The 26,080-nt window shown below is 37.7% G+C and overlaps 1 protein-coding gene and 1 pseudogene across 1 annotated transcript in view; both read right to left on the bottom strand.

Moving 5' to 3' along the window:
- COBLL1 (cordon-bleu WH2 repeat protein like 1) overlaps positions 1 to 26,080 on the bottom strand; it is a 140,624-nt gene that overhangs the window by 50,001 nt on the left and 64,543 nt on the right. Inside the window, exon 3 of the mRNA XM_045575640.1 lies at positions 10,094 to 10,282. Within this exon, the coding sequence (XP_045431596.1) occupies positions 10,094 to 10,282 (189 nt within the window). The remainder of the gene's footprint in view (positions 1 to 10,093; positions 10,283 to 26,080) is intronic.
- On the bottom strand, positions 16,197 to 22,007 carry LOC118709030 (annotated as a pseudogene).

The raw sequence follows: 26,080 nt of genomic DNA, 5'->3' as shown, positions 1-26,080 counted from the left end.
GTCCACTACTGTCTCTGAGTAAATGGTTATATGTTAGATTATAGATCTCCTTCTCTCTACATATAAACGTGTCAAGTAATACATTTGAAAACAAAATTTACATTTTGAACATCGTTTCTTAAAAGTATAGTTCTTTAGAATTTAAAAAACTAAAATATTTAATACTTTAGAAATACACATTACAAATTAATAAGACAAAAGTAGCTACAGATGTGAAGTTTATTTCTGTTTGATTAATCCCTATTTTTTTTCATCATTTGATTCCCTTTTATGTACAAACATATAAACATTTAAGGAAAAACACATTTTCCAATTTTAAACACTCTTAATATACACTTATTATTTAACCCTTCTGATATGCCTTAATTAATTATTTATTATTATTATTTTTAATATATTTTATTGATTTTTCACAGAGAGGAAGGGAGATGGAGAGCTAGAAACGTCCATGAGAGAGAAACATCGACCAGCTGCCTCCTGCACACCCCCTACAGGGGATGTGCCCGCAACCAATGTACATGCCCTTGATGGGAATCGAACCTGGGACCTTTCAGTCCGCAGACCGATGCTCTACCGCTGAGCCAAACTGGTTTTGGCTCCTTAATGAATTATTATTTTAATCTGACACATTGATTTTCTAATTTAATAAATAGGGTGGGTAATGGGCCAATAATATTATAAAAATAGCCTACTGCCTCAATCAATTTGGTTATCTATAATCTGTGGATGAAAAGGGGTTCTATGGAATGTTATCTCACAGGTGATTAGACCATAAATTCCTATCTGGACATATCTTTGTCTTAAGCCCTGACCATTGCTTTTATGCATCTAGTTAAACACCTTTGAAATAAGCATAACTATCTTCAGGAGAGCACATAATCTTAATTATCCTGTAACTCAATCCCTGCCTGGCTTTCTCCCACCTTCATGTAATCCTCTTTAGGTTCCCTCCTTAATTTTATATACATAAAAGAAACTGCAAAACTGTCAATTCTCCAAAGTATTTGAGATTTTACTTCCCTGTAATTATCACCAGTTGTAGCTTAAATAAACTTCTATAAAAATTCTCCAAAGGTTTAGATATTTCTTACACTGACAAGTCATTGCACACTATACCAGATTTCATGGCAAAAAGTTTTCATGCTGACATAGAGCTATATCTTGACCTTTGAAGTCAACACTACCTAAATGTTTTCTAATAAAAAACAGTTCTTCAAAAGGCAACTAATAACCCCAGAGCTCTTTCTGACTTTATTATCTCATTCTGTAATTCTAGGTTCAAATCTTTTTTTTTTTTTTTAATATATTTTATTGATTTTTTACAGAGAGGAAGGGAGAGGAAGAGTTAGAAACATCGATGAGAGAGAAACATCGACCAGCTGCCTCTTGCACACCCCCTACCGGGGATGTGCCCACAACCAAGGTACATGCCCTTGACCGGAATCGAACCTGGGACCTTTCAGTCTGCAGACCGACGCTCTACTACTGAGCCAAACCAGTTTCGGCTACGTTCAAATCTTTATTCAGTAATTCTAGAAGTCAATTTTGTCTTGAAAATGTTCTCACTCCCTGAAAGATAAATGCAGTAGACCAGAAGGTTCTGTAAAACAGGCACAAATGCAGATGGGAATTTAATACTATATCTAATAACAGTATTTCAAATATCTGGGAGCATAATTAAATTTTCAACAACTGGTATTGGGAATGGCCTCTTACCGCATGTGGCTACTGTGAATGAGAAAGGAACTATAAAGTGAATCTGACAAGCTCGGTGACCAAAGGTAACCTCACAGGGTGATCTGAACATAAATTACTAACTGGGATGTTCATGAAGGGTAGTCACACCCCACACCTATAACTTCTTTCATAAAAGGTTTATCTTTACCTAAGCCAAGTCCTGTCCCTAGATCTAGTAAATCTAGATTAACAAATATTTGAAATGCCAGAATAATCCCCTCTCCCAGACCCCTCTAACCATCCTCAAGGGTACACATGATCTTGTTGGCCATATACCATCCCTATTTACAGTAAATGTTCTCTCCATTTTACTTTTTATCCAGTCAGATTTCTCCCTACTTAATATACCACCAGTGGATAATTTTTTTAAAAGCTCTGCAATTTATTTAGATTTATTTGTTTTTGTTTTTTTTTACTTTTCTCCCCACTTTTGTATTTATGCTTCAGCTTAAAGTGTTGGTTTTTAAGGACAATTTCTTGAAGTATGCAATTATTATAATCTGTATATATTCATAAATGTTTATTTTCCTCAAAAATAAAATTATTGTTGCTTTACTATATATATATATATACACACACATACACACACACACACGCACACCACCAGTGGATTTCATGTAATCTTCCTTGCTTCCCCTATTTTGATCCCAAATGCATAAAGAGAACTGCCAAACTGCCATTCTCCAGAGAATTTTTGAGATCTTGCTTCCAGGCATGTCCTTAGTTTGGCTCAAATAAACTCATGAAATTTGTTGTATGTTTGGACATTTTTTTAAAATATATTTTATTGCTTTTTTACAGAGAGGAAGAGAGAGGGACAGAGAGTTAGAAACATCGATCAGATGCCTCTTGCGCACACCCCCCACTGGGGATGTGCCCGCAACCCAAGTACATGCCCTTGACGGGAATCGAACCCGGGACCCCTCAGTCCACAGGCTGACGCTCTATCCACTGAGCCAAACAGGTTTCGGCTGTTTGGACATTCTTAAATTAAGCAGTAGAAATACACTGAACTAGTGACTAACAAACTGAATTTTTTATTTCATTTTATTTCATTTCATTTCATTCAATTCAATTTAAATAGCCACATGTGGTGAGTGGTCACTGTATTTGATGGACAAGTGCATTGATTCTTAAAGTGTGATTCATGGACCAGTAGCATCAGTATCATTGAGAACATGCTAGAAATGCACATTGTCCAATCCCAGGCAAGACCCCTAAATCAGAAAATCTGGGAGTAAGGCACAGCAACATGTGCTTTGACAAGCCATAACACTATCAAAGTAAGACATTAATATTTAAACTGACCCTGCATTCAGTCACAAAATGCACCCACAGAAAATGAACTCATCTTTTGAGGATAATAGTTATTTAGAACTATCCACCCAGATGCCAGATTACTTCTACCAAAAACAACAATTTTGGTTTGTGGATAATTATTAGGAGCTGATGTGCCTAACAGAAGTTGGCCAGCAGTTTTGACCACGGGATCACCACAGGAAGGATGCTTGTCTTCCTGTTTGCTAAGGCAGGAGCACAAGCCTGCAATCCACCTGAAACAGGAGCCAAAATATTTACAGTTGAAAAGGATTGGCTAAACTTGATCATCACTTCCTCACTGAGCTAAGAAAGTTTTCCTATTTTACACACTTTCAACAAATCCTCAAAACAATTGAGTTGAATTAGTTCTATCTGTCCCTTATAAATGCATATTGACAACCCAATTATACTTAAAAAAGTGATAGTATGGAGATTTTTAGAATATTCCCTATTGTTATTGATGTTTATCCATCTTATGCTAACCCACCTAATTAGTAATGAGTTCAAGGATGTGTTAAACAAAAATGACCCTCCCTGTTTTGGTCTAGTAATAATTAATGTCGTTTTTAAACATTCGTTTAAAATCTTGCTTGGCATTGACTTGTATTGACATAACCTTCAAACACGTGGTATCTACAGAACGTGTGAAGTGCAATTAACAAGTTTTGCTTGAAAAAGTTTGTGTTTGGTTTGGTTTTTGTTGCAAAACTAGGGCTAAGAAGATGGCTGATGAAGAGCATATTCGGCACTGCATGCTTTACGAGTTCCAATTAGGAAGAAAAGCAAGTGAGGCTGCAAAAAACATCTGTAGTGCTCTTAGTCAAGATGCAGTTAGCGCCAGAAAATGCCAGCGTTGGTTTGAGAAATTTCGCGAGGGAAATTTTTTGTTAGATGACAAGAGTGGTCGAGGCCGTGTGTTCAATTTTGATCAAGAAGCTCTTCAAGCTCTTTTGGTGCAAAATCCTCAAATTACCCAACAAGAGCTTGCGACAACTTTAAATTGTTCACAAAAAACAATTTCCAATCAATTGCGTGCACTTGGCAAAGTCCAAAAGTTTGGAAAATGGGTTCCTCATGAGTTGACCGACAACAACCGAAATCAAAGAGTCACAATTTGCAGTTCGCTCCTCTCTCGTCAAAACTGTTTGCTGTTTTTAGAGCAAATTGTTACCTGAGATGAAGAATGGGTGCTGTATGTTAATTTGAAAAGGCGGCCTCAATGGTTGGACAAAAGTGAGGCTCCGCAGCCCACGCCAAAACCTGACTTGCATGCGAAAAAAGTGATGTTGTGTGTTTGGTGGAATTTTATTTATTTTTATTTTTTTAAAATATATTTTATTGATTTTGTACAGAGAGGAAGGGAGAGAGAAAGAGAGTTAGAAACATCGATGAGAGAGAGTCATCGATCAGCTGCCAATTTTAAAGGAATTCTTCATTATGAACTTTTACCATCTAACCAAACCATTACAAGTGCAGTGTATAGTGCCCAATTGGAAAGGTTAGCCCAAGCTTTAAGAGAAAAAAAACCCGCGCTGCTTAATCGGAAGGGCGTAATTCTTCACCACGATAACGCACGACCACATACTGCAAGAATCACTGCTGAAAAACTGCGCCAGTTAGAATGGGAAGTTCTCCCTCAACCTGCATATTCTCCTGATATTGCCCCTTCCGATTACCATTTGTTTCGTTCTTTGCAAAACTTTCTTCTTGGAAAAAAATTTAATAATGAAGAATGCCTCAAAAATGCATTGACCGAATTTTTTGCATCAAAATCACAAGAATTTTACAACAGAGAGATTAAAATGCTTCCTGAGCGTTGGGCACAAGTAGTAGAAAACAACGGCAACTATATTGTTGATTAAATTTTGTTGTATTGTTTAAATAAATTCGATTTAAAAAAGTATTAGAAAACGACATTAATTATTAATAGTATTACCTTGTATTTTTCAAAGTCTGCTTTTTTCCAATAGGTGGCACTCTACTCCATGTAACATGCTCTTCAACTCATTTGACCCAGGTGCCAGTGAAGACTACAGTAAGTATTAGTCTCAATTTACTATAAATCAGTGCTACTGAACAAGCTAATCAGGTCACAAATCATGTGAAACATGTCTCTGGGTCATTTTACAGGCAAAGGCCAGAGAGTTAAGGTGACTTGCTTGAAGTCACAGAACAAGATATGGAATCAACCATACCTGGGATTTCTAACTTCAAGTTCTATGCTTTCTTTATTTGTGTTTCATTCCTGGCATTCTCAGATTTGTTCAGAGTGAAACAGATTCCTCTACATGGTAGGAGCATAGAGAGAGAGAAACCTCCTTCTGTTTTACATTGTGTTACTTCTACTCCCTCTTGTAGGAGAGAGTGTGCCAGTGTGGCCATAGAATGCTCTCCCACTGGCTAACAAAGAAGATTAATGCCAATCTTCGATCAAGTTTCCCAAATTTAAATTTATTTAAAATTATCCCAGAGAAAGAGAAAAGAGGAAAAAGGAATGAATAGTTATTTAGTGTGGAATGATCACATACTGGGTTATAAGGTAGGACCTAGAGTGATATAAAAATGTACCCACATAATTCCTTATTCTCTCTAGTGAGTAAAACCGTTTAGCTTCTGAGATCCTTCAATCTAATTATCTTTGATGTCAGGCTGCATAGAGACGCACAAGAGTTTTTAGGCTGTCACTGTAGCCACCCTCAATGTAAGCAAAGGATTGCAAAGGCAAGATGGCAGACACAGGGTGACTTTTGGTCATTAAGCAGCAGTATCACTGACAACCTAACTCAAGACAACAAATTTTTAATTTTCTCCTATGCATAAAGTCTATTATCACCTCTAACCTTATTGTGTTCCCTGATCTGAATAAGCTCTTTGGTGGAAAAAAAAAAAATTAATGTACAACTAAGTGGGTTCTCCAGAGGCTAATGCTGGGCATTCACATTCTCACAGATGCAACATTCTGAGCACAACTCTGTGTGGTTTACATAAGATGACACGGGGACATTCTAAAATTCTCCCCCAAAAAATATATTTTTGGGAAAAAGATCTAAAATGTTAAATGAAGCATATATGCTTTCTGAATATTTATTTTAGTGTAATGTTGATTCTATTTTTAAAAGGAGATCCATAGGTGTACTATCAAAATAAATATAATATGCAGGGAATATTTAAACAAATTCAGAAAAGATGTTTTCAAAAGTTATAATGGAGATCCTTCACAGTGACGTCACTCTTATCAAAGAAAACCTTATGCATTTAAACTTATTTAAAATTCCTCTTTCCTAGTCCCTGCCACCTAATTCCTGTATCATACTGTTATACTGTTGAGATGTTTCCTATTCCATTTATAGTAACAAACCCAGGAAGAAATTTAAATTATAATATGTGCCATGGAACTTCATATTAGATAGCTAACTTTTTTTTTCAGAAATAAAGAACATATTTATCTATTTGAACATTTTTGTTGTTGTCATTAAATACTGAGGATTTGTCAAACAATGGGCCAGCAGTAGCTGCAACATTCAAGATACCTCATATAAAACTTTTAAAATATCCCATATTGCATTCTAAAGTATTTAGAATCATTCCTAAGAAATCCAGAATCAAATCCTTAAAATATTCTAACTCACACAACCACTTTTAATAAGCAATATTAAAAAATTAGTCATGGCATCTACAAGTTGTCATTCCTGAATTATGAAACTATTAGGAACAAAGACATTAAATCAAATTCCCTCTTAGGAACACTGATACGGTGCTCACTTTGGCAGAACACATATTAAAATATGAATAATGCAAAGGTTAGCATGTTGGATTCGCAAGGATGACATGCAAATTTGTTGTGTCCCACATTTTCATATAAATGGCTAATCACAGGGTTTTTTAACATTATACATCAACTGCAATTTAAAAAATATTCAAAAGAAAACAGTGATATGAAACAAATTCTACTCTCAGAAAACATTTTCAACCCTAAACAAAATTTAAAAAGCAATCAGAATTTGAGGCATTTTCATTTGGGGTATTCTTGCCTTGCTCTCTACTTAAAGAAAATGTCTTTGTTAGAAGAACCTGGGAAAGCAACCAGGGCCCATCTAACTATCTCTTCAAGGCATACCATTTAAGTTGCTATCTCTGTCTCCAAATAAAGGATCAGGGAAACAATATTCATTTTAATGAATTTATTAAATGGCAATTACATTGCATAAATATTTACTAAGCACTATAAAGAAAAGTAATGATGCCCACATGTATCTTATGGTTTATTCAAGAAGATATGACACACATATTAATTACAGCACAGAACCATATATGATAACCACCAATAGTACATAAAGTGTCAAAATAGTTTGAAAGTCATAGGTAACAGTTCAATCTGGAAATATCAGAGAACCTTTATATGAAAGTTATATAAACTAACTGGGAAAATGTGGGAGGTACAGTACTCCACATGGGAAAACTTTCAAAAAGGTGTGCAACTGGAAAACATAGAGTAACTGTAAAACAAGAATCATGAGGCTGAAGTTCAAGATATTTAAAGGCGAGTAATGAAGGAAAGGCCTATTTAATTTTGGAAGAGACAATGAAGTTTGCACTTCCTTAATCTGTATTGAATTGCTATCTCTTCCCTGCACTATGTGTGTGTGTGTATTTAATATCAAAATAGTGCCACAGCCCTAACTGGATTGGCTTAGTGGGTAGAGCGTTGGCCCGAGGACTGAAGGGTCTTGGGTTCGATTCTAGTCAGGTGCAGGTGAGATCCCTGGCACAGGCTGGGGTGCATGCAGGAGGCAACCAATCAATGAGTGTCTCTCACCTTGAAGTTCTCTCCCCCTCCCTTTCACTCTCTCTAAAAACCCACGGAAAATATCCTCAGGTGAAGATTAACAACAAACAACAAGGAAAGAAAGATAGTGCCACAACAGAGTGGTGGTTAGAATAATTGGAGGGTGGAGGGTAAATACAGAGAGCTCAGGGTTAAGGAAAGAAGTTCTTAATAGAAAATAAAAGAAGCCAGTATGTGCCAGGCACTGACAGTATTTCATTTAATCCTAATGACTCAGTTGTAAAACATTTTATAGATAAGAAAACTGGGGCAATTCAACAAGAGTTGGCAGCCCAGAAATAAAAAGCTGAACGATGGAAATTACACAGATTTAGGGACTGGGGAGGCAAACCTTCTTGGAAGGTGAGAAAAGATAGGAAAATCTACAGCCCCTATAAACACAAAGGTAGTGGAAATGACTATTGCAGAATCCAAGTTTAATATGAAGAAAAATGCAGCAACCTGAAAAGCAGTCATATATTAGGCTTAATAAGGAGGATAAAGAACAAATGACTAAGAAAGAGAAGTGGATAAGCTAGATGTCAAAAAGGTTGTGCTCAAAGTGGGACCCTAAGATCTCAGTAATGGGACAGCTTTCCATGACAAAATACCACCATCTTGGGGAAGAGGGGTTAGACTATGGGTGTAGATACCCAGAGTTAGGCAACAGAAGAAAAATTAGCTTAGGAAAAGTCTACAATAATTATAATGGTAGACAGGAGAGAAAGGAAAACCATGATTCGAATACTAAAGTCATTGAAGTTTAAAAAGAAATCCAAAGAATGCAGAAGACTGATAGAGAGAAGATGGCAAAATTAAACATCTGAGCAGTGCATCCAGGAAGAAAAGTTGGAGTGCTGATAATGAAACTATCGTTATCTGTCATCGTCAGTGAAGAACCCAGTAAAATGCTGACTTTTTAAAACTGACTTTAAATTCAGAAAAAGAAGAGAAAAAGAGAGGGGGGGGGAGGAATAGCCTTTATTACCCCCAGCCACATCCGACTCTTTCTCACCCAGAAGAAGCACAACCTGCAGGTGATTACCTGCATCTGAGGTAGAAGTCACAGGTTTTTCAACCTCCTAAATATGGTTCCATGTGTGATCTCCCAAACTGTTTTTAATACAAAATAATTGGCAAAATGCAACTTACTTACATTTAATGAGAATTCAATACTCAACAGAGTATTGTTTGCCGATGCTGAACTTTTCTATTTTCATGTACTTTCAATAATTTGTAAGGTTATGCATAGCCTTGATGGTAAATTTTAAGATTAAGGTTCTATTGAATGAGTTTCTTCTAGATAAAACCACATTGTAAGAATACAATACCCAATATGTTACTTATTCTTTTGGTCTACACACACACACAGTGTCTGTGTCTGTCTGTCTGTCTGTCTGTCTCTCTCTCTCTCTCTCTCAAGTGAAACTGCTTAAATTTCTAAATCAGGATTCTTGATAACAAATGGGTGGTTAAAGGTGAAAGGTGGAACAAGACCAAGCATACAACTCATGTAACTTTCCACTTGAAAATGAAATGGAAAATTACACTTGGTTTCATTCCATTTTTCCAACTATTATATAGGTATTAAAAATGTCAGTTTCCTAAATCACATCTTCACTTCTTGCTGGGTAATAGTTTAGTTTTATATGTCTAGTAAACTTATCCACAGTTTTAAGGATAAGTTTACTAGACATATGTAAAAAATGGTGTAAAAAGTGGTGTAAAAAATCCTGCTTGTTTCACAGATAGATTTAATGTTTTGATAAATAGGAGATCATTACATTTTAAGACTAGTTAGTAACTTCTGAAAAATCAAATTCAGGGAAGTAGTTTAAAAGAAAGAAAAAATAATTTGGAGAGGAAGAGTAAGGGTTTTCTTATGGGTCACTGGCTTGCTTTTCTAAGTCTTAGAAAATCAATACAACTGAACACTGTTCCCCTGGGAGTGGTTATTTTTAAAAAAATATACTAAATGACATACAACTATAAAATAGTTCTAAATGTTAAGAGTCAGTTGACTGGGACAGTGGAATTCATAGTACTGATATTAAACCATTGTTAGAAAAAAAGGTAATACTTTTAAGATTTTTTTAAAATCAAACCGAGTGATGAAGTATTTTGTCAAAGAAAACAAATCAAGAAATGTACAGGAGAGGGTTTAAATGACAGCAGGAAGGAAGTCCTGGTGTTTCGTTAGCTCTAGCATACCTGCCATGAACAGTTGTAGATTTGATAATGTCCCCAGGTAGAACCACTGTGAGTTCAATGTCTTTATCTATCATGCTTTCTTTCTGCTCCATGATGAAAGCAGAGGATTCTACAGCATCATTAATTGGAGAGGCGTCAGGGCTTTTGGTCTCCGCTGGAGGAAGGGGTGCCTTGGCTTTTGGTTTTCTCCTAAAATAAAAACAATGGCAGCAAATGAAATATATGTGTTTTCAAAGTAAATTTCTAATGCGATCTGATTTAATAAAAAACACAATATGTATATATGTTTTTCACATCTAGAAAATAATGCGCCAAAATGTTAACTGTTAGTTTATAAGAATAATGAAAATAAGGATTTTTTTTTTGCCTTTTTTGTCAGCACTTTTTTTGTTTGTTCTCAACAATATGCCTATATTACCTGATAATAAAAAGAAAAAAATTAATAATGAAGAGATTGATATGCCTTCATTAATTCAATTAATGTGTGCTTACTATAGCAAAGCAAAAGTATACCATTTTCTTCGATGAGATAAATTACACTGTCTCTGGGTGGAGATCAGTACCTCAATCACATGCTCATAATAGCTCTTAACTTTGTGCTTTTCATTCTATTTGTTTCCAATTGTGTCTTCTACCTCTCTATCCAGATAAACCCTACCTACCCTTCGAAATCCAGCTGAAACCCTCTCCCTCCTGCCCCTTCCACAGCCTCTCCTTATAGATTGCATACAACAGATTCCATAAGTGTAACCTATTTTTTTCTGGGTACCAGTTTCATTTCTCTACCTACATTTACAACTCCTGAGGAAAAAAAACAAAACAAAATACAACATATTGTATTTCCCACTGCACTTGGCCATGACCAATAAAGTTTGGTTGGTTATTTGATAAAGTACATTTCTGTTTCAATGAAAAATATTACAAATAACTATTTGAGTAAATATATTTCAGTGCCACTTAGTGGGACAAAGCTTTAACAAATTTATAGCAGAAATAGGTAGTATACATCCTGAAAAAATTCACATGGGCCAATTCAATGATTTGATGGGTTGGAAAAAAAAAAGAGTGAAAAATAAATATAAAATAACTATAAGTAATGACATACACATTAAGTTTGAAAATGTTACCTCTATAAAAGGCTGATTGCTTTTGGAAAAACTACTACTACTCTTTTCCATTCAGGAAAAATATAAAATGTTAATTCTTCCCACTCCCCATTTTCTAGGCAATAATACAAATCAAACAAGTAAAAGGGCTTCTTTGTAAGCAACTATATAACCTCCAGATCTTCAGTATTTTCAAAATTTAAGGTCTCACAAATAGAACCACATTTATGCACTCAGCATCATGAAAAAAACAGAAGTGAGATTCCTACATCTGTTAATTTTCAAAATAATAGGCCTTGGAGTATAATTGCAAAGATATATTGAACTTTAGAAAATATTTGAAATCAATATTTGAAAGTTTTACAATAAATGGAATTCATGAAATATATATGAAGAAAAACTTGAACCAATGGTCTGCAGACATTGACCATTCACATATTCGCAAACATTTCTTCTATAACAATCATGAGGCAGACTCAGCTAAACACTGGGGATGTAAAGTCAATACTGAGGCAGAATAGTAAGAAGCTCAAAGATTCCTTGGCAAGAGGAATAGGGAAACTGAGACACATAATTCAACAGGCAGTTTGCAGCCATCTAGTAAATCCTATCTTTCTTAACCTCTGAACCTGTCCCAAGGCCCCCAGTTCTCTGACTTCTTAGTGAGCCAAAGCAGCTCAGCCTAGTCTCATCTCCTTGCCTAGTCCCTCTCCTGTTACCCTAGGCCAGTGGTCTGGTCAACAGAGCCAAATATCAACAGCACAACGATTGAAATCTCTTTTAAAAAACAAATTTTTTAAACTTAAACTTCTTCTAATGCCACTTCAAAATAGACTCGCCAAGACCGTGGTATTTTGTGGAAGAGCCACACTCAAGGGGCCAAAGAGCCGCATGTGGCTCACAAGCCACGGTTTGACGACCACTGCCCTAGGCCCTTCCTTGTTTCACTGTCCCCAGAGTTAATAAATGTCCTCTAAAATTCACCTGGATTTGTGCTGTGAAATTTTTCCTTGCACAAAGTTAAGAATCCACACACTACCGGCCTGCCCCTAGGCAGACACACAAAGGACCAGGTCCCCTTTCCAGTAACAATATGACCCAGATCCTACCCCTAAAGGATTTGTGATCCAAAAGGACGGTCAGATATGTACAAAATTACAATAAAGTTTGATGACTGCTCTAATACAGGAAGGTATGCAAATGGTACCGTTAAAGCTCACAGGAAGAGAAACTTCCGTAGGAACCCAGAAATGTTTTACAGATGGGGAGCAATTGCGTTGGGGGAATGAATAGAAACACAGAAAAAGATAAGAAATAACTGATATTTCAGGCAGGGGAAAGTAAAAGGACTCAGATGACAAATGAGTCTCCAACTTCGCTTCCAATTCTTTTTCCCAGATTCTCCAAACCAAATCTTTTCTGCTCTTAAGTCTTCCCATCTCAGTAAGTCACAATTATTTCAGTTGCGTGGGCCAAAAATAGCCTCTTTCATACAAATTTTCCCAGTTCTGTACTGCATCATACATAGACCCAGAATCCACCAACTGCCTTGTTTACCAGACATCCCTGTTCAAGCCGCTAAGCCTCCCTGCTCCCAATGCTGTCGTATTGTATTCCGTTCTCCATGTCCCAGCACCTTTCACACCCTCCCGAGTCTTCGGACCTCACCCAGAACAGCACCTGGAATCCTGTCGTGAGTACTCTCCGTCCTCTGGCCTCTCCTCTTCTGGCTCCCACATTCTCCCTGGGCTCACAGCACTCTAACCTTCTGCCTCTTACCTCTTCCTGGAAAACACCTAGAACATTCCTGATTCAGGATCCTCTTCAAGGTTTCCTCCTTGAAGATCTTAAGATAACACCTGTTTATCAGCTTTACTTTTTTGCCTCAGGGCTTATCAGCAAGGAATGTCCTGGCTTATCTCCTTCCATTGTCTCTACCACCTGTGTCACATGTTTGCAAATGTGGAACAATGCCCCCACTTACTAACCACTCATATTTACTGAATGAATGCACTCAATGAATACTATCCACAAAAGATGAGATACTTAGGCATATAATTGAGAAGGAAAAAGTTCTTACCACCAAGGAAGAAAATGAATTTTTATATCAGAATTAGTTGTGTTGGATTTTTAAAAATAAATGATTCTATTTTTTTTCTAAGATAAGTATTAAAATATACATACTGAGCCAACTTGCATGTCTCAGTAATTGAGCGTCAACCTATGAGCCAAGAGGTCACAATTTGATTTCCGGTCAGGGCACGTGCCCAGGCAAGAGGCAGCTAATCATTGATGTTTCTTATCTCTCTCTCTCCCTCTCCTTTCCTCTCTGAAATCAACAAAAATATAGTTTAAAAAATACATACTGGATTTATTAGCATGGGATAACTGGGAACTTTAGTGCTTTGAAAGAGTTCCTAGGGAAGGCCAGAAGAGAAGCCCAGCTGCACAGGCAGGGAGGCAGAACATCAGGAACAACTTTGTCCACAGTGAACTTGGCTTTCAAAAGGATGGCAGTGTAGGAAGGTCTGCCAGGTACCTCCTCCTGTCACCATGGCCTTCCTATAGCCTGCTTTCATCATTCCAGGCACCTTCCCATCTCCAAGTATTGCTCATCCTGGTCTGCACTTGAATGCCCGCCCCAACCTTCTGTCTTTGTAGGTCCAGACTGAGTCACAATTTCTTGAACTGTCTTCCCTGTCTATGGCACACTGCAATGAACTCCTCTGACTCACAGTTTTAATGTTCTGTGTATGTGGCCCTGTCTTTTTTTCCCTAAGGTTCTTTGTGATGAAAACCCATCTCTAATTACTAAAGATAAGTCTACTTTATTAAAAAAAAAAAAATCAGAACAAAGCACTAGTTGAAATATTATTTACAAAGAACTTCTGTAAAGAACATCTTTTAATGTTCCCTGGTATTATTTCACATAATAAAACATTTGTTACCTTGGGTCTTAAAAATTAGAAAGCATATTCGAATCAGAGCAAGGTCCTTCCACAATGAACTAGAAATCATGGGGAAGATGTAATGTGCAAGTAATTAAATAAAGAATACAAAGCAGAGTGGGTAATCCTGAAAATTCAGAGCAATGAGAGCAAGCTCAAACTAGCTCTGGGGGAGTGTGGAGGCAGGGATCAAGGTATATTTCAAAGAGAAGAAATGTATGACTCAGCTCTTGAAAGAAAAGTAGAATTTAGACAAACAGAGCCCTGTAGGATCAATTATATGTTGGTTCCCAACTGTGATCCATTTATATGAAAGTTAGGAATGTGTCTGTCTAGTTAAAGTTTGCTGGCTACATAGCATAGACTAGTGAAAAGAATACCATATAGCGGCCTGAATTTGACCTGAGTCCTAAGTAGCTTTAGACTTTGTTAACTTATTGGACATTTTATTTACCAATGAAAATATTAAGATTGATCTACTTACATTTCTCCCAATGTTCTTGACTATACTTTGAAGCAATAACAAAATTAAATGTCACCCAAAGTCAAAGATACACTGAAAATAATCAAGTTATAACCTAATCTAAGTGTAAAAAAGTAACATATCAACACTCAATAACAATTATAATCTACTGCTTAAGAATACTTGTTTTTGTTAATATGTTAAAGTCACAGTAACTGCCATTAAAGTCCCTGTATTCTTTTAAACAAGAATGTTTGAGCTAGTTCTCTTACCCAAGGGATTTTCACATAAACTCTTCTTTCCCAGTGGCCTACTCTATCAGTTTCTACTCCTCAGAGGCTCCTATTTTTAACAATAAACAATAGCAAATTTCACACAAGGGTGGGTAGAGAGGTTATACTGAAAAGCTACTGGAGACAGAAAATTTCTCTAGGTCAGAGCAAAAACTCATTAATCAAGCCTTAAAAATATTGGAACCATCTCCTAAGTTCCAATACATTATCAAGTTCTGTGAATTCTTAATTCTAAAATATATCCACAGTAATTATTGCTTAAGTAATTCATTGCTTTATTAAAATTATCTCAGTATTACATTCAATTTCCATAATAAAAATTAAGGTACAATTTCACATTATACAATAATACACTCAAGATATCAAAACTTAATTTTAATGTGAAATTCAATTGGCAACCTGCTATTACTACTGATTGGTCTTTTTATTATTTGACTTACAAAACTCTTCAAAAATCATTTGTCCATGGTAATTATTATCCCATTCTGTTAATATTAACATCTTAAAATAAATGAAGAGAGGGAATAAAGTAACAGATATCTATTTAAATAACCCCTTCTTAGTTTGAGAAAAGAAGTTTTAAATTACTTGAGTTATAATTAAATCCTTAATAAGCCACGACAGTCCAATGGCATCTCCTCTGTTTGCTTTATTTATATAATATTCTTAGAGATTCACTCAGAGAAGTACTATTCAAAAACACAGCTTCAATATTAGAGACAAACTGTAAGAATGGAATTACAAGTGTGAAACCAATGGGCACTCACTGGTTAGAGCATCAAACTGTGAACCCAAAGGTCTCAGGTTCCATTCTTGGTCAACGGTATGTATCTGGGTTGTGGAGTTCACTCCTCACCCCAATCAATGCATCTCTTTCACATTGATGTTTTTCTCTCCCTGCTCCCTCCCATCACTCCCTCTAAAAAGCAATGGAAAAAATATCTTCTGTTGAAGATTAATAAAACAATAGACATTTTAAGTATTACATCTTAATGACCAAAAGGGAATTTAACAGCTACCTTCTTTCAGTATAGACTATCAAACAGAAGCTGCCTTGTGATAATTTTCCATGAGGCCGTTCTTCAAAATAACTTGACATGTTTTGATGGCCCTAATCTATGCATTTCAACTGTAAAGACCAGTTTCTAAAAACAATTGTTTGATATCTCTCTCTCTCTCTCTCTCTCTCTCTCTCTCTCTCTCTCTCTCTCTCTCTCTCTCCCTCCCTCCCTCCCTCCCTCCCTCCCTCCCTCCCTCTCCTTTTCCCTCTCCCTCTCTCTCTCCTTTCTCATTAAATAAAACAAGAGAAATTTTTATTAAATAAAATTTGGCCCAATGGTGGGCATATCATTATGCTATGTGCTTGAGTGAATGCAATTAAGAACCTAGAATCAAACCAGGGTGAATATATCCAGTAACTTTAAAAGATAAGCAAAAATGAAAGGCAACAAGGAGAGACCTAAGGCATTATATGACTCTTGACAAACATTTCTCTTGTCAAGGTCTCCAATCGCCTGTGTATCCCATTGTAATAGACGATTATCTGTCTAATCTTGGTCACATTTGCGTAAGTGCCCAAGTTCCAAGTTCCAATGACACATTTAACAGTTGCCCAAACCCTCTGCTTGGGATTCTCTCTCCCTCAGCTTCTTTGTGTGGCAACAGTTTCTTCTTTCTTCACTGCCACTCCTCAGTCTCTAATGCCCTCATATCCCTGCCTGATTTCTAAATGCGGGAGCAGCCCAGAGCTCCTTCTCTGCTCCTTTCTCTCCTCCTTCCGCAGCCATCACTGGCAGGTGACTTCATCAAACTCAATGGCTTTAAGTACCATCTACAAGTTGGTGACTCTCAACTTCACATCTCCAGCCCTGACCTATTTATTGAGGACTGACTTATATGCCGAATAACCACATGGTCAGCTCCATTTGGATATCCTTTAGGTACCTTAAAACCAAACTCTTGATTCTCCTCTCCACTCCCAATGCCTATTCACATCCAAACCTCCCCCAGTAACCTTCCCACCTCTGTCAATGACTGGACACTAAATACCATCCCCTTAACTCAAACAAAAATCTTAGGCATAATGTGATTCCTCTTTCTCCCTGTCTCTTAGTTCCAATACATTATCAAGTCCCGTGAATCCTTAACTCTAAAACATATCCTACTCAGTGTACTTTTCATCAGTTCCTCTGCTACCACGCTGGCAATTAAGATAACATCTCTAGCTTTGAGGTCTCCAATAGCCTCCTTACTGGTCTTTCCTATAGCACTCAGAGTGCTCTTTTAAATATGTAAATCAGCCATGTGGTGATTGTGGGACAGGGATATGAGGAAGAGGGCATAAAGGGGATAAATGGTGATGGAAAAATAAAATAAAAATTAAGTTATATGTGCGCGCGCACACACACCACACACACACACACACACACACACACAAATCAGATCATATCTTTGATCCTTCAGTGGCCTCTCATTACATTGAAAATAAAACCCAAATTCCTTTCCTTATCTCATGGATCAACTAGCCTGGTGTTCTCAAAGTGTGAACAGTACCTCAGAACTTGTTAGAAATGCAAGTTCGCAGGCCTTAACCCTGATCTACAAAATCACAAACATTGGGTGAAGAGGCCTGTAATCCACATTTGACAACTTTCCATGAGATTCTGATGTGTGCTAAAGTCTAAGAAAGCACTAGCATCTGCCAACTTCTAAGCTTCCCCTCCTATTTCAGCTCCTTGTGTAATTTACACTGGCATTCTTTCCAGTCTTCACACAGGCCCAGCCCCTTCACAGCCGAGGGACTTGCCCAGCTGTTCCCTTTGCCCAAAATGCCTTTAACCACAGATCTTCCAACGGTCTGCTCCTTGAGCTCGGAGTTCAGATCAAATATCTCTTCCTCAGAGATATTCTCTAACCACTCAAAAGAGGTGTCACCCCTCTCAGCACACCCTTCACATAACCCTACTTTCCCTATCTCACATTTATCACTACTGGATATCATCCTGGTTACTTATTTACTTGTTTATTACTTGCCCTGAGCCTTCAGAATGAACATTCTCTGAGTGCTGGGACCTGGCTTGCCTCATTCTCTTCTAGCACCTGGAACTGCAACAGGTGCAAGTCAGGGTACTGCACACATGTTTGTTGATTTAATTGAGGGAGGTAGAAAGGGAAGGTTAAATGAGTTCCATGAATTCATATGTCTCTAAGAACTCGTTTCTGAGAATCAAACACTTTTGTAACACAAGCTACTTCGTAGCCAATGAGAGGAATAAGAAGTCCAAAGAGATCCACACGACTAAAAGCATTCAAGGCTCAGGAAGCTTCTAAGTCCTATGCCTATTTCGGATTGGGGTGGGACTAGGGGTTAAACTGGGACAGACTGACTTCTAGGGTGGAAAGAAACCTCCTTTGCCCAGAGGGAATTCCCCGAGCCATGGAACCCACTTGAGAGTCAGAACTCAGATGTCCTGGCTGTAGCTTCCCTTGCCCCATGAGGATCATGGTCAATGTGAGGAAAGAATAACCTAATTCTGTGTTACATTTTCACTTGTAAAAGCGGAACTCGTCTTTCCAGTACATGTGACCTAACACACCAAATACAGAGGCAGGGGGCATTCTTCACATCACACTACACATGTGTTAAATGCCAGTGCGCCTTCGAGTTCCAAAGCTCCAATAGGGAAACACACACACACAAGTGTCCTTTATTCCATTTTACTATTATGCTATCAACAACAGCTAACTCCCAGAATGCTTGACTCCGTGTTGAAAATTGTCCTAAGTCACAGCATTGTGTGAGGGAATGGCGGCCATGCATCCCCATGTTTCCGGTGAGGACACTGAGGCACAGAGTGGTGAAGGAACTTAGCTGTAAGCGATGGAGTGGACATTTAAACCTAAGTCGTCAGATGCTAAAGCTTCTTCCCTATGACATGCATTGTCCCTTTGGGAGCTGAAACATTCATACAAAATAAACTAACAACAACAACAATAGATGCACAAAGCCAAGTGATAGAGGAGGGGGAAAAAATAGCCTGGTACCAAACCCTCACCATAATCTTGACAAGAGCTGTCTGGTAGTATTTACACAGGAATGCAGAAGCCAAACCTGCAAATGCCCACTCACACCAACAGAGGCTTAGCTGCTTCCCAGGTGGGCTTTTGGAAATAGCACATTGGTAATCAAAAAGCATGGCAGTGTCCTAACTGGTCACTCATGTTACCTTAAATCACTCACTTCATTTCTCCAGTCCTCCATTCCCTCATTTACAAAATACAGGTATCCGAAGAGATGATCCCAGGCCCCCTTCGCTGCAGACATACAGAGATTCTGCATATTAATTTTGCTTAGAGACAGAAAATGGAGGCCTCAAATAAGATATTTTATGACTGGAAGCTGGGCACCGGAGCTGAGCAAATGTACAGATAACATTCGGTGGAAGGGGTGGTATGGACAGAACTTGTTTCCAGGACGCTCTTCCTAGGCTGAGAATACTTCTGGTCAGGAAAGGGTCTCTTTGGGGCTCACAGGAAATGGCTCCCCTTCCAAGGGCCTTTCCCTCTCTTGGCACACACACTAGGAAAAAATGATGAATAGAGTGACAACTCAAAAGAAAAATGTAAAAAGCTTCTGGTTTCATTCTCCCACACTCAGATGGTTTGTATTTGAACACCTGGGATAGAAGGTCTCTACCACAAGCCATTCATCAATTCAGGTTCATTGCCCCAATTGCCCTCCACTCAAATCTGCCCACTAATCCAGAGCCACATCGATTACACCCTATGTTTCTATCATTTTAGATTTCTTTCCTTCTCCCGAGAACACACACACAAAAATGCACCGATTTCTGTGATCTTAATTCCCACCACCCTGCTCCTTCCAAATACTGTTTTTGATTCACTCCTTCCTTTTGCAACCAAACTTCTAGAACTCTGCTGTTCCACATGGCAGCCCCGTGGCTACTGAGCATCTGAAATAGGACTAGTGTAACTGAGGAACTATATGTTCAGTTTTATTTTACTTTGTTATTTCTTCAGGAGAACACATCCACTTTATTTATTTACTTTTCGTTAGGTTTGAATCCTGGAGGGGCAGAGCATTACACAGAGTCTGTGTCCATTGGCCTTAGATGGAAGATTGTTCTGGGATTTGGCACAAACCGTGCTGCTGTTTCCATGAGCATGAGCTACCTTTCCCCACATGACTCTGGTTGTTTGGTTTGCCACCAGGAGTCACTGTGTTGTTGTTGTTTTATTTGTGCACATAAGCACATCTATTGCCCAGACAGGATTCAGTTTCATCTCGAGTATAAACACTTTCTTTCTTTCTTTCTTTCTTTTTTTTAAAATATATTTTATTGATTTTTTACAGAGAGGAAGAGAGAGGGATAGAGAGTTAGAAACATCGATGAGAGAGAATCATTGATCAGCTGCCTCCTGCACATCCTCCACTGGGGATGTGCCCGCAACCAAGGTACATGCCCTTGACCGGAATCAAACCCTGGACCCTTCAGTCCGCAGGCTGACACTCTATCCACTGAGCCAAACCGGTTTCGGCAACACTTTCAATTTCAAGAAGAGCTATGTGCTCCCTCTGGTTTGGGAGAGCCACTTAGAGAAGTAAAAACGGCCTTGGACCACAGCCTTCTAGACATACTTGTTACAGAAGTCATGTTCCCAGCAGGCCTCCACGGGCTCCACGATGGCAGAAAAAAGTACGTTATATTTTTAAACTGATACTTGATTCATGTACTGAATAACACTTAAGTATATTTGAAACTTGGCTTCCAGTAGACTTCAGGATCTGAGCAGGACAGTATAGACATGACTCATTCATAGGGTGTCCCGGGGTCAAAGCCAACTCAAGGGCATAGAAGGCACACGTATTCGGAACAGCTTGGGTATGTGGAGCTCCTTTTCCACCATGAATTTTATGGCATCGAAACACAGAGCAAGTATTTCCAGTGAAAATATAGCATCTGAATTGAGATGCATTGCGAAGTGTAAAATACACCCTGTATTTTGTAGACTTAATAAAAAACATTAAATATCTACTAGTGCTTATTACATATTAATTCCATATTAAGTTATATTTTTATAAGTGGGTTAGTAACATCTATTTCTGTGATAGGCCGCTCTAGGATGGTCCCCAGTGACTCTCACTTTTTGTGCAATCCTCTTCCTTTGAGTGTGGACTGGATTTAGTGACTCATGTCCAGTAAACAGAATGCAGCGAAGACAATGGGATGTCAGCTCTGAGATTAGGTTCCCAGAAGAGTGTGTTATCAGTTTCGGACACCCTCTCACCTACTCCAAGGGAAACCAGCAGCAATGTTACGAAATGCCCTATGTCCAGCCCACAGGCAGGTGAGGACCCAAGGGTGCCGACAGCCATACGCGTGAGCTCAGGAGCAGATCCCATCCCAGTAGCGGCATGAGGCCCAAGTGACACCTTGATTGCATCCTCACCTCAACCAGCAAGCTAGCAGAGTCAGGTTCTACATAAATCCTAGGCCTCAGTTTCAGCTTCAGGCCCATGCTATTCTTGCTAGGCTCTAACGCACCCTCTGCACAGGCCATCACCTGCCACAGAAGATGTCCTATATAATAGAAGGCCAGCAACCATAACAGTGTCACAACCAGAACGACCGATCGACCAGTCGCTATGAAGTGCATTGACCACTTCTCGGTTCCTCCGCCCAGCCCACAGGCTCCAATCGCTGGATGGCCAATGGGGAGTCACGGGGAACCATGATGGGTGGCGGTGGTGGGGCAGGGAATGTGGACTGGTGAGCGGGCTGAAGGCAGACCTCTTGGTCCCTCCCCACAGCCCGCAGGCTCTGATAGATCACCAGATGCCAAACAGGGAACCAGGTGGGTGCTGGTGGTGGGGCAGTACTGGAGACTGGCAAACGGGTGGAAGATGTCCCTGGTCCCTGATCGCAGGCTAGCCCTAGGGACCCTACCTGTGCACGATTTTGTGCACTGGGGCCTCTAGTCCACTTTATAATACAACAGGAAAAACCCTGTTTGGATGCCTCTTCTTTCAAGAACCTTTCCTGTTTACACATAAAAGTCCTTCCACTTTAAAATCTTTCAGTATCTTGTGCTCGCTTCGGCAGCACATATACTAAAATCTTTCAGTATCTTATGTTTATAGTGGGACACTTGAAGTGAACAGATCCTTTTGTTCAGTAACTAACTATGAAGATCTATCACACACAGCACACTGTGTTGGATGAAGTGGAGCAAATCCAAGGACAAGACACAAGCCTTCCCTCCGGTCCTGACAGTGTGGTGGACAGAATACAGAGGGAGATGAGTAACTAACACAAGGCAGGAAATAGAGCACCTTGGACACCTGTGTCTTATGGCATGGTTGGCAATGTATATCATCTTATCTGCCAGAAAAGTTTTTTGAGGCGGATATCATGAATATAATTTTTTTTGTACTTTTGATTAATACATTACCTTCCCTTTTTACTTCTTTTAAGAACTTAGCAATTATGTAGAGTGAGGTCCAGAGATATAACAGAATTTCTTTGAAACACTATCTATTTCAGGAGAGGTTAGCATGAGACTACGAAGCTTTTGTTATGATTTCATTGTCATGTACCCAAAAAGACAGAAAGTGCTCCTTATATCTTTTAAGCACATATCTATCCCAATAGAAGAAATAACTACACAATATGTATATCCCATTTACAAAAGATGATTGGCTAATAGTTTACATCCAAGCCATTTACATCTAAGCATTTCTAATCCATGTCTTACACACACACACACACACACACACACACACACACACACACACGTGCTTTAGTTAATAAATGCATAATTTGGTGTTCACCTTTTTCTTGTGGGTGGGTGTAGAGGGTGGCAGGGAGAAAGCAAAAATTTCCAGTCCACTAGATCCATGCAGTATTATTTTCCATGGGCAACATTACTGGTAAGATATTCCAGAAAGGCACAAAGTGATAGAAAATACGTATATATTGCAATTAAAGAGGAAAAAGATCTACATGCTAATCACCAAGGTTATTGATAGAGTTAAAGGTTAGAAAGGAGTCAGACATCTTGGTTTGCATCTGGGCCTGTACATATTAGTAATTAATCTCTCTGGAAAGATTTCTTCAATCACAACCTTAGATAGTATGTCCTGCTTCCCAGGGTTACTGAGGTGAAATAGATAATGTATATTCATTGTCCAGCCCAGTGGTTCTCACACTTGGTTACACAGTGAATTCACCTGAGGAGTTTTAGGAAATGTTGAAGCCAGCACCCAGGCCCAGAAATTTGGATTCATTGGATTGCAGGGATATTTTAAACCTTCTCAACTGATTCTGAAATGCAGACAAACCTGAAAACCACTGGTCTAGCATAATGCCAGATGCATGCTAGGTATTCAATTAGAGTTAATGATACACCTTCATAAGAACTTTACAAACTCTGAAACACTGCCTGAAGGTTGCTACTTGCATCAATCAAGTCATATAAATTCAAGAAGGTCTTAGAACCACTAAATATCGCAAATCTTAAAAGTAGTCCAAATATTTAGTAATAACATTTCCAAATCTCCATTATATTTTGGCTTTCTTTTATCAAAGAAGAAAATCTCTTACGAAAGAAAAACATAATTTTCCCTTGATATTTTTCACTGAGGTATATTTTATATACATAATATAAAAATATAAATATATTTTTACATACATATATACACCCAAGGAACCACCACATATATTAAGACAGAGTAGGAAAATGTATCTATAAATTTAAATTAAATATTAAGTTTCTCATACCTGCCCTATAAATGTCCCTGTAATTTCAGCTTGTCTCTGGGTTTTTCTAAATATCTTATACGCAATGTTTATTTTATGCATAGTTAAGAAAGTTAAATATCAACAAAAGGAAATATAAAGAAAGCCTCCGATAGAAATGGTCATATCAAAGGATGAGATAAAAAAATAATCATTACAAATGACAAAGTTGAAAAAACAGACTTGAAAGCAAAACAAACAGTGAGTCACAGGACTGTCAACATTTATTGGTCACCCCTATGTGCTCAGTACTACAGAAAGAAACTGGTTTGACTGAAAAAAATACCTACCATATGAGATCCTTAGATATCAGTAACCTAAAAATGAGATGAGTCTGCCTGGCCGGTGTGGTTCAATGGTTGAGCATTGACCTATGAACCAGGTGGTCATGGTTCAATTCCCAGCCAGAACACATGCTGAGGTTTCAGACTCGATCACCAATAGGGGGCATGCAGGAGGCAACCAATCAATGATTCTCTCTCATCAGCAATGTTCCTGTCTCTTTCTCCCTCTTCCTTCCTCTCCAAAATTAATAAAAATATATTAAAAAGAAAAATAAATTTTCACCCATAAAGTTAAGTTTTAAAGATCTTAGTTGCAACTAAGGTATTCTTCAATAACTAAATGAACAAATAAAATATGGTATACTCAGACAACAGAATATTTTCCAGTGCTAAAAAGGAATGAGCTGTCAAGCCATAAAAATAAATAAATAAATAAATAAGGAAATAAATAAGGAAATGTAAGTGCATCTTACTAAGTGCAAGAAACCTGAATGGCTACATATTATACAAGGTGGGGCAAAAATAAGTTTACAGTTATATATCCTTGTATTATTATTTATTAAATTATTTTTCATATAAACAACAAACCTATTATTGTCCAACCCTCTATTATTCCAACTATATAACATTCTGAAAAAGGCAAAACTTTGGAGACCATAAAACAGTTAGTGGTTGCCAGGAGTTGAAGTGGTGGGGAGAGGGATGAATAGGTGGGACACAGAGGATTTTCAGAGCAGTGAACATACTCTAGAATGGTACTATAAGGATTAATAGATGTCCTCATACATTGTCCAAACCCACAGAATGCACAACATCAAGAGTGACCCTTACTATATTATGAACTTCGGGTGATTATGATGTATCAATGCAGGTTCACCAACTGTGGTAAAGGTACCCTTCTGCGGGGGCTATTGATAATGGTGGAGCCTATACATGTGTGGGGCAGAGTATAAGTGGAAAATCTCTGTACCTTCTGCTTAATTTTGTTGTGCAGCCAAAACTATTCTAAATAAATTATGTTGTTGTTTTTTTAAATTTTAATGGAATTTTTTTCATTTTTTTAAAGTATACTAGGTTAAAAACTAAGAATCATTACATGTGGGTATTATAATTATTAAAATATATGCATATATTCATAGCCAACAAAGCACACTGATAAATTATCCAACCATAAAATAAAGGCAAAAATTGCTTTTAAGTCACTATCTGAATGATCTACTCTCAAATATGTACTTTGGCAAATATTCAACAGCACTGAGTCATTGGTCTCTGATAAAGTTTTAAATCTATGTTGGGGAGTGGTGTATGTTGGAGTAAATGACATTTGAGCATAATGTTCATTGCATACTCATAAAGAAAAGTCATTGAAATTAATTTTCCAAACTCATTTTCCTAGTTATAGATGTTGTCAAATACTGGTCTAAAAGAACTACTTGGAAATAGTGCCTCTAGTTTAGAAATATTAAAACCTAAAGTTGATCACATTGTAAGATAAAAACGTGTAAAACGTTTAGATCAAAATAGGAAAAAAACTTTGGGACCAAGATTTATTAGGAAATTGATTCTTAGATATAGCACCAAAGACACAATCTATAAAATATTTTTTAAAGTATTGAAAAACTGGACTTCATTAAGAATTTAAAACTTTTGCTCTTTGAAACAACCTTGTTAAAAGGATGAAAAGATAATCTACAGACTAGGAGAAAGTATATGCAAGTCACATATACAACAGAGATTTATATCCAGAATATACAGAGAGCCCACTAAACTGTAAGAAGAAAAAAGAACACAATTATCAAATGAAAAATTTGAATCGTTATCAAAGACGATATAAGATGGCAAATAGGCACATGAAATTATGTTCAACATCACCATCCATTAGGGAAATCTAAATTAAAGCTATGATGAGAAACCACTAAACACCTAAATTGAAAACAGCTAATAATATTAAATGCAGATGAGAATGTGGAGCAACTGGATCTCTGTCTGTGGGTTGTATAAACGGTACATTCACTTGGGGTAACAGTTTGGCAGTATAATATAAACCCAAAAATGACCCAAAAATCTACTCATG

Source organism: Pipistrellus kuhlii, unplaced genomic scaffold (genome assembly GCF_014108245.1).
Source record: "Pipistrellus kuhlii isolate mPipKuh1 unplaced genomic scaffold, mPipKuh1.p scaffold_m20_p_7, whole genome shotgun sequence".
Lineage (NCBI taxonomy): Eukaryota > Metazoa > Chordata > Mammalia > Chiroptera > Vespertilionidae > Pipistrellus > Pipistrellus kuhlii.
This window is presented reverse-complemented; position numbering and strand designations above follow the sequence as displayed.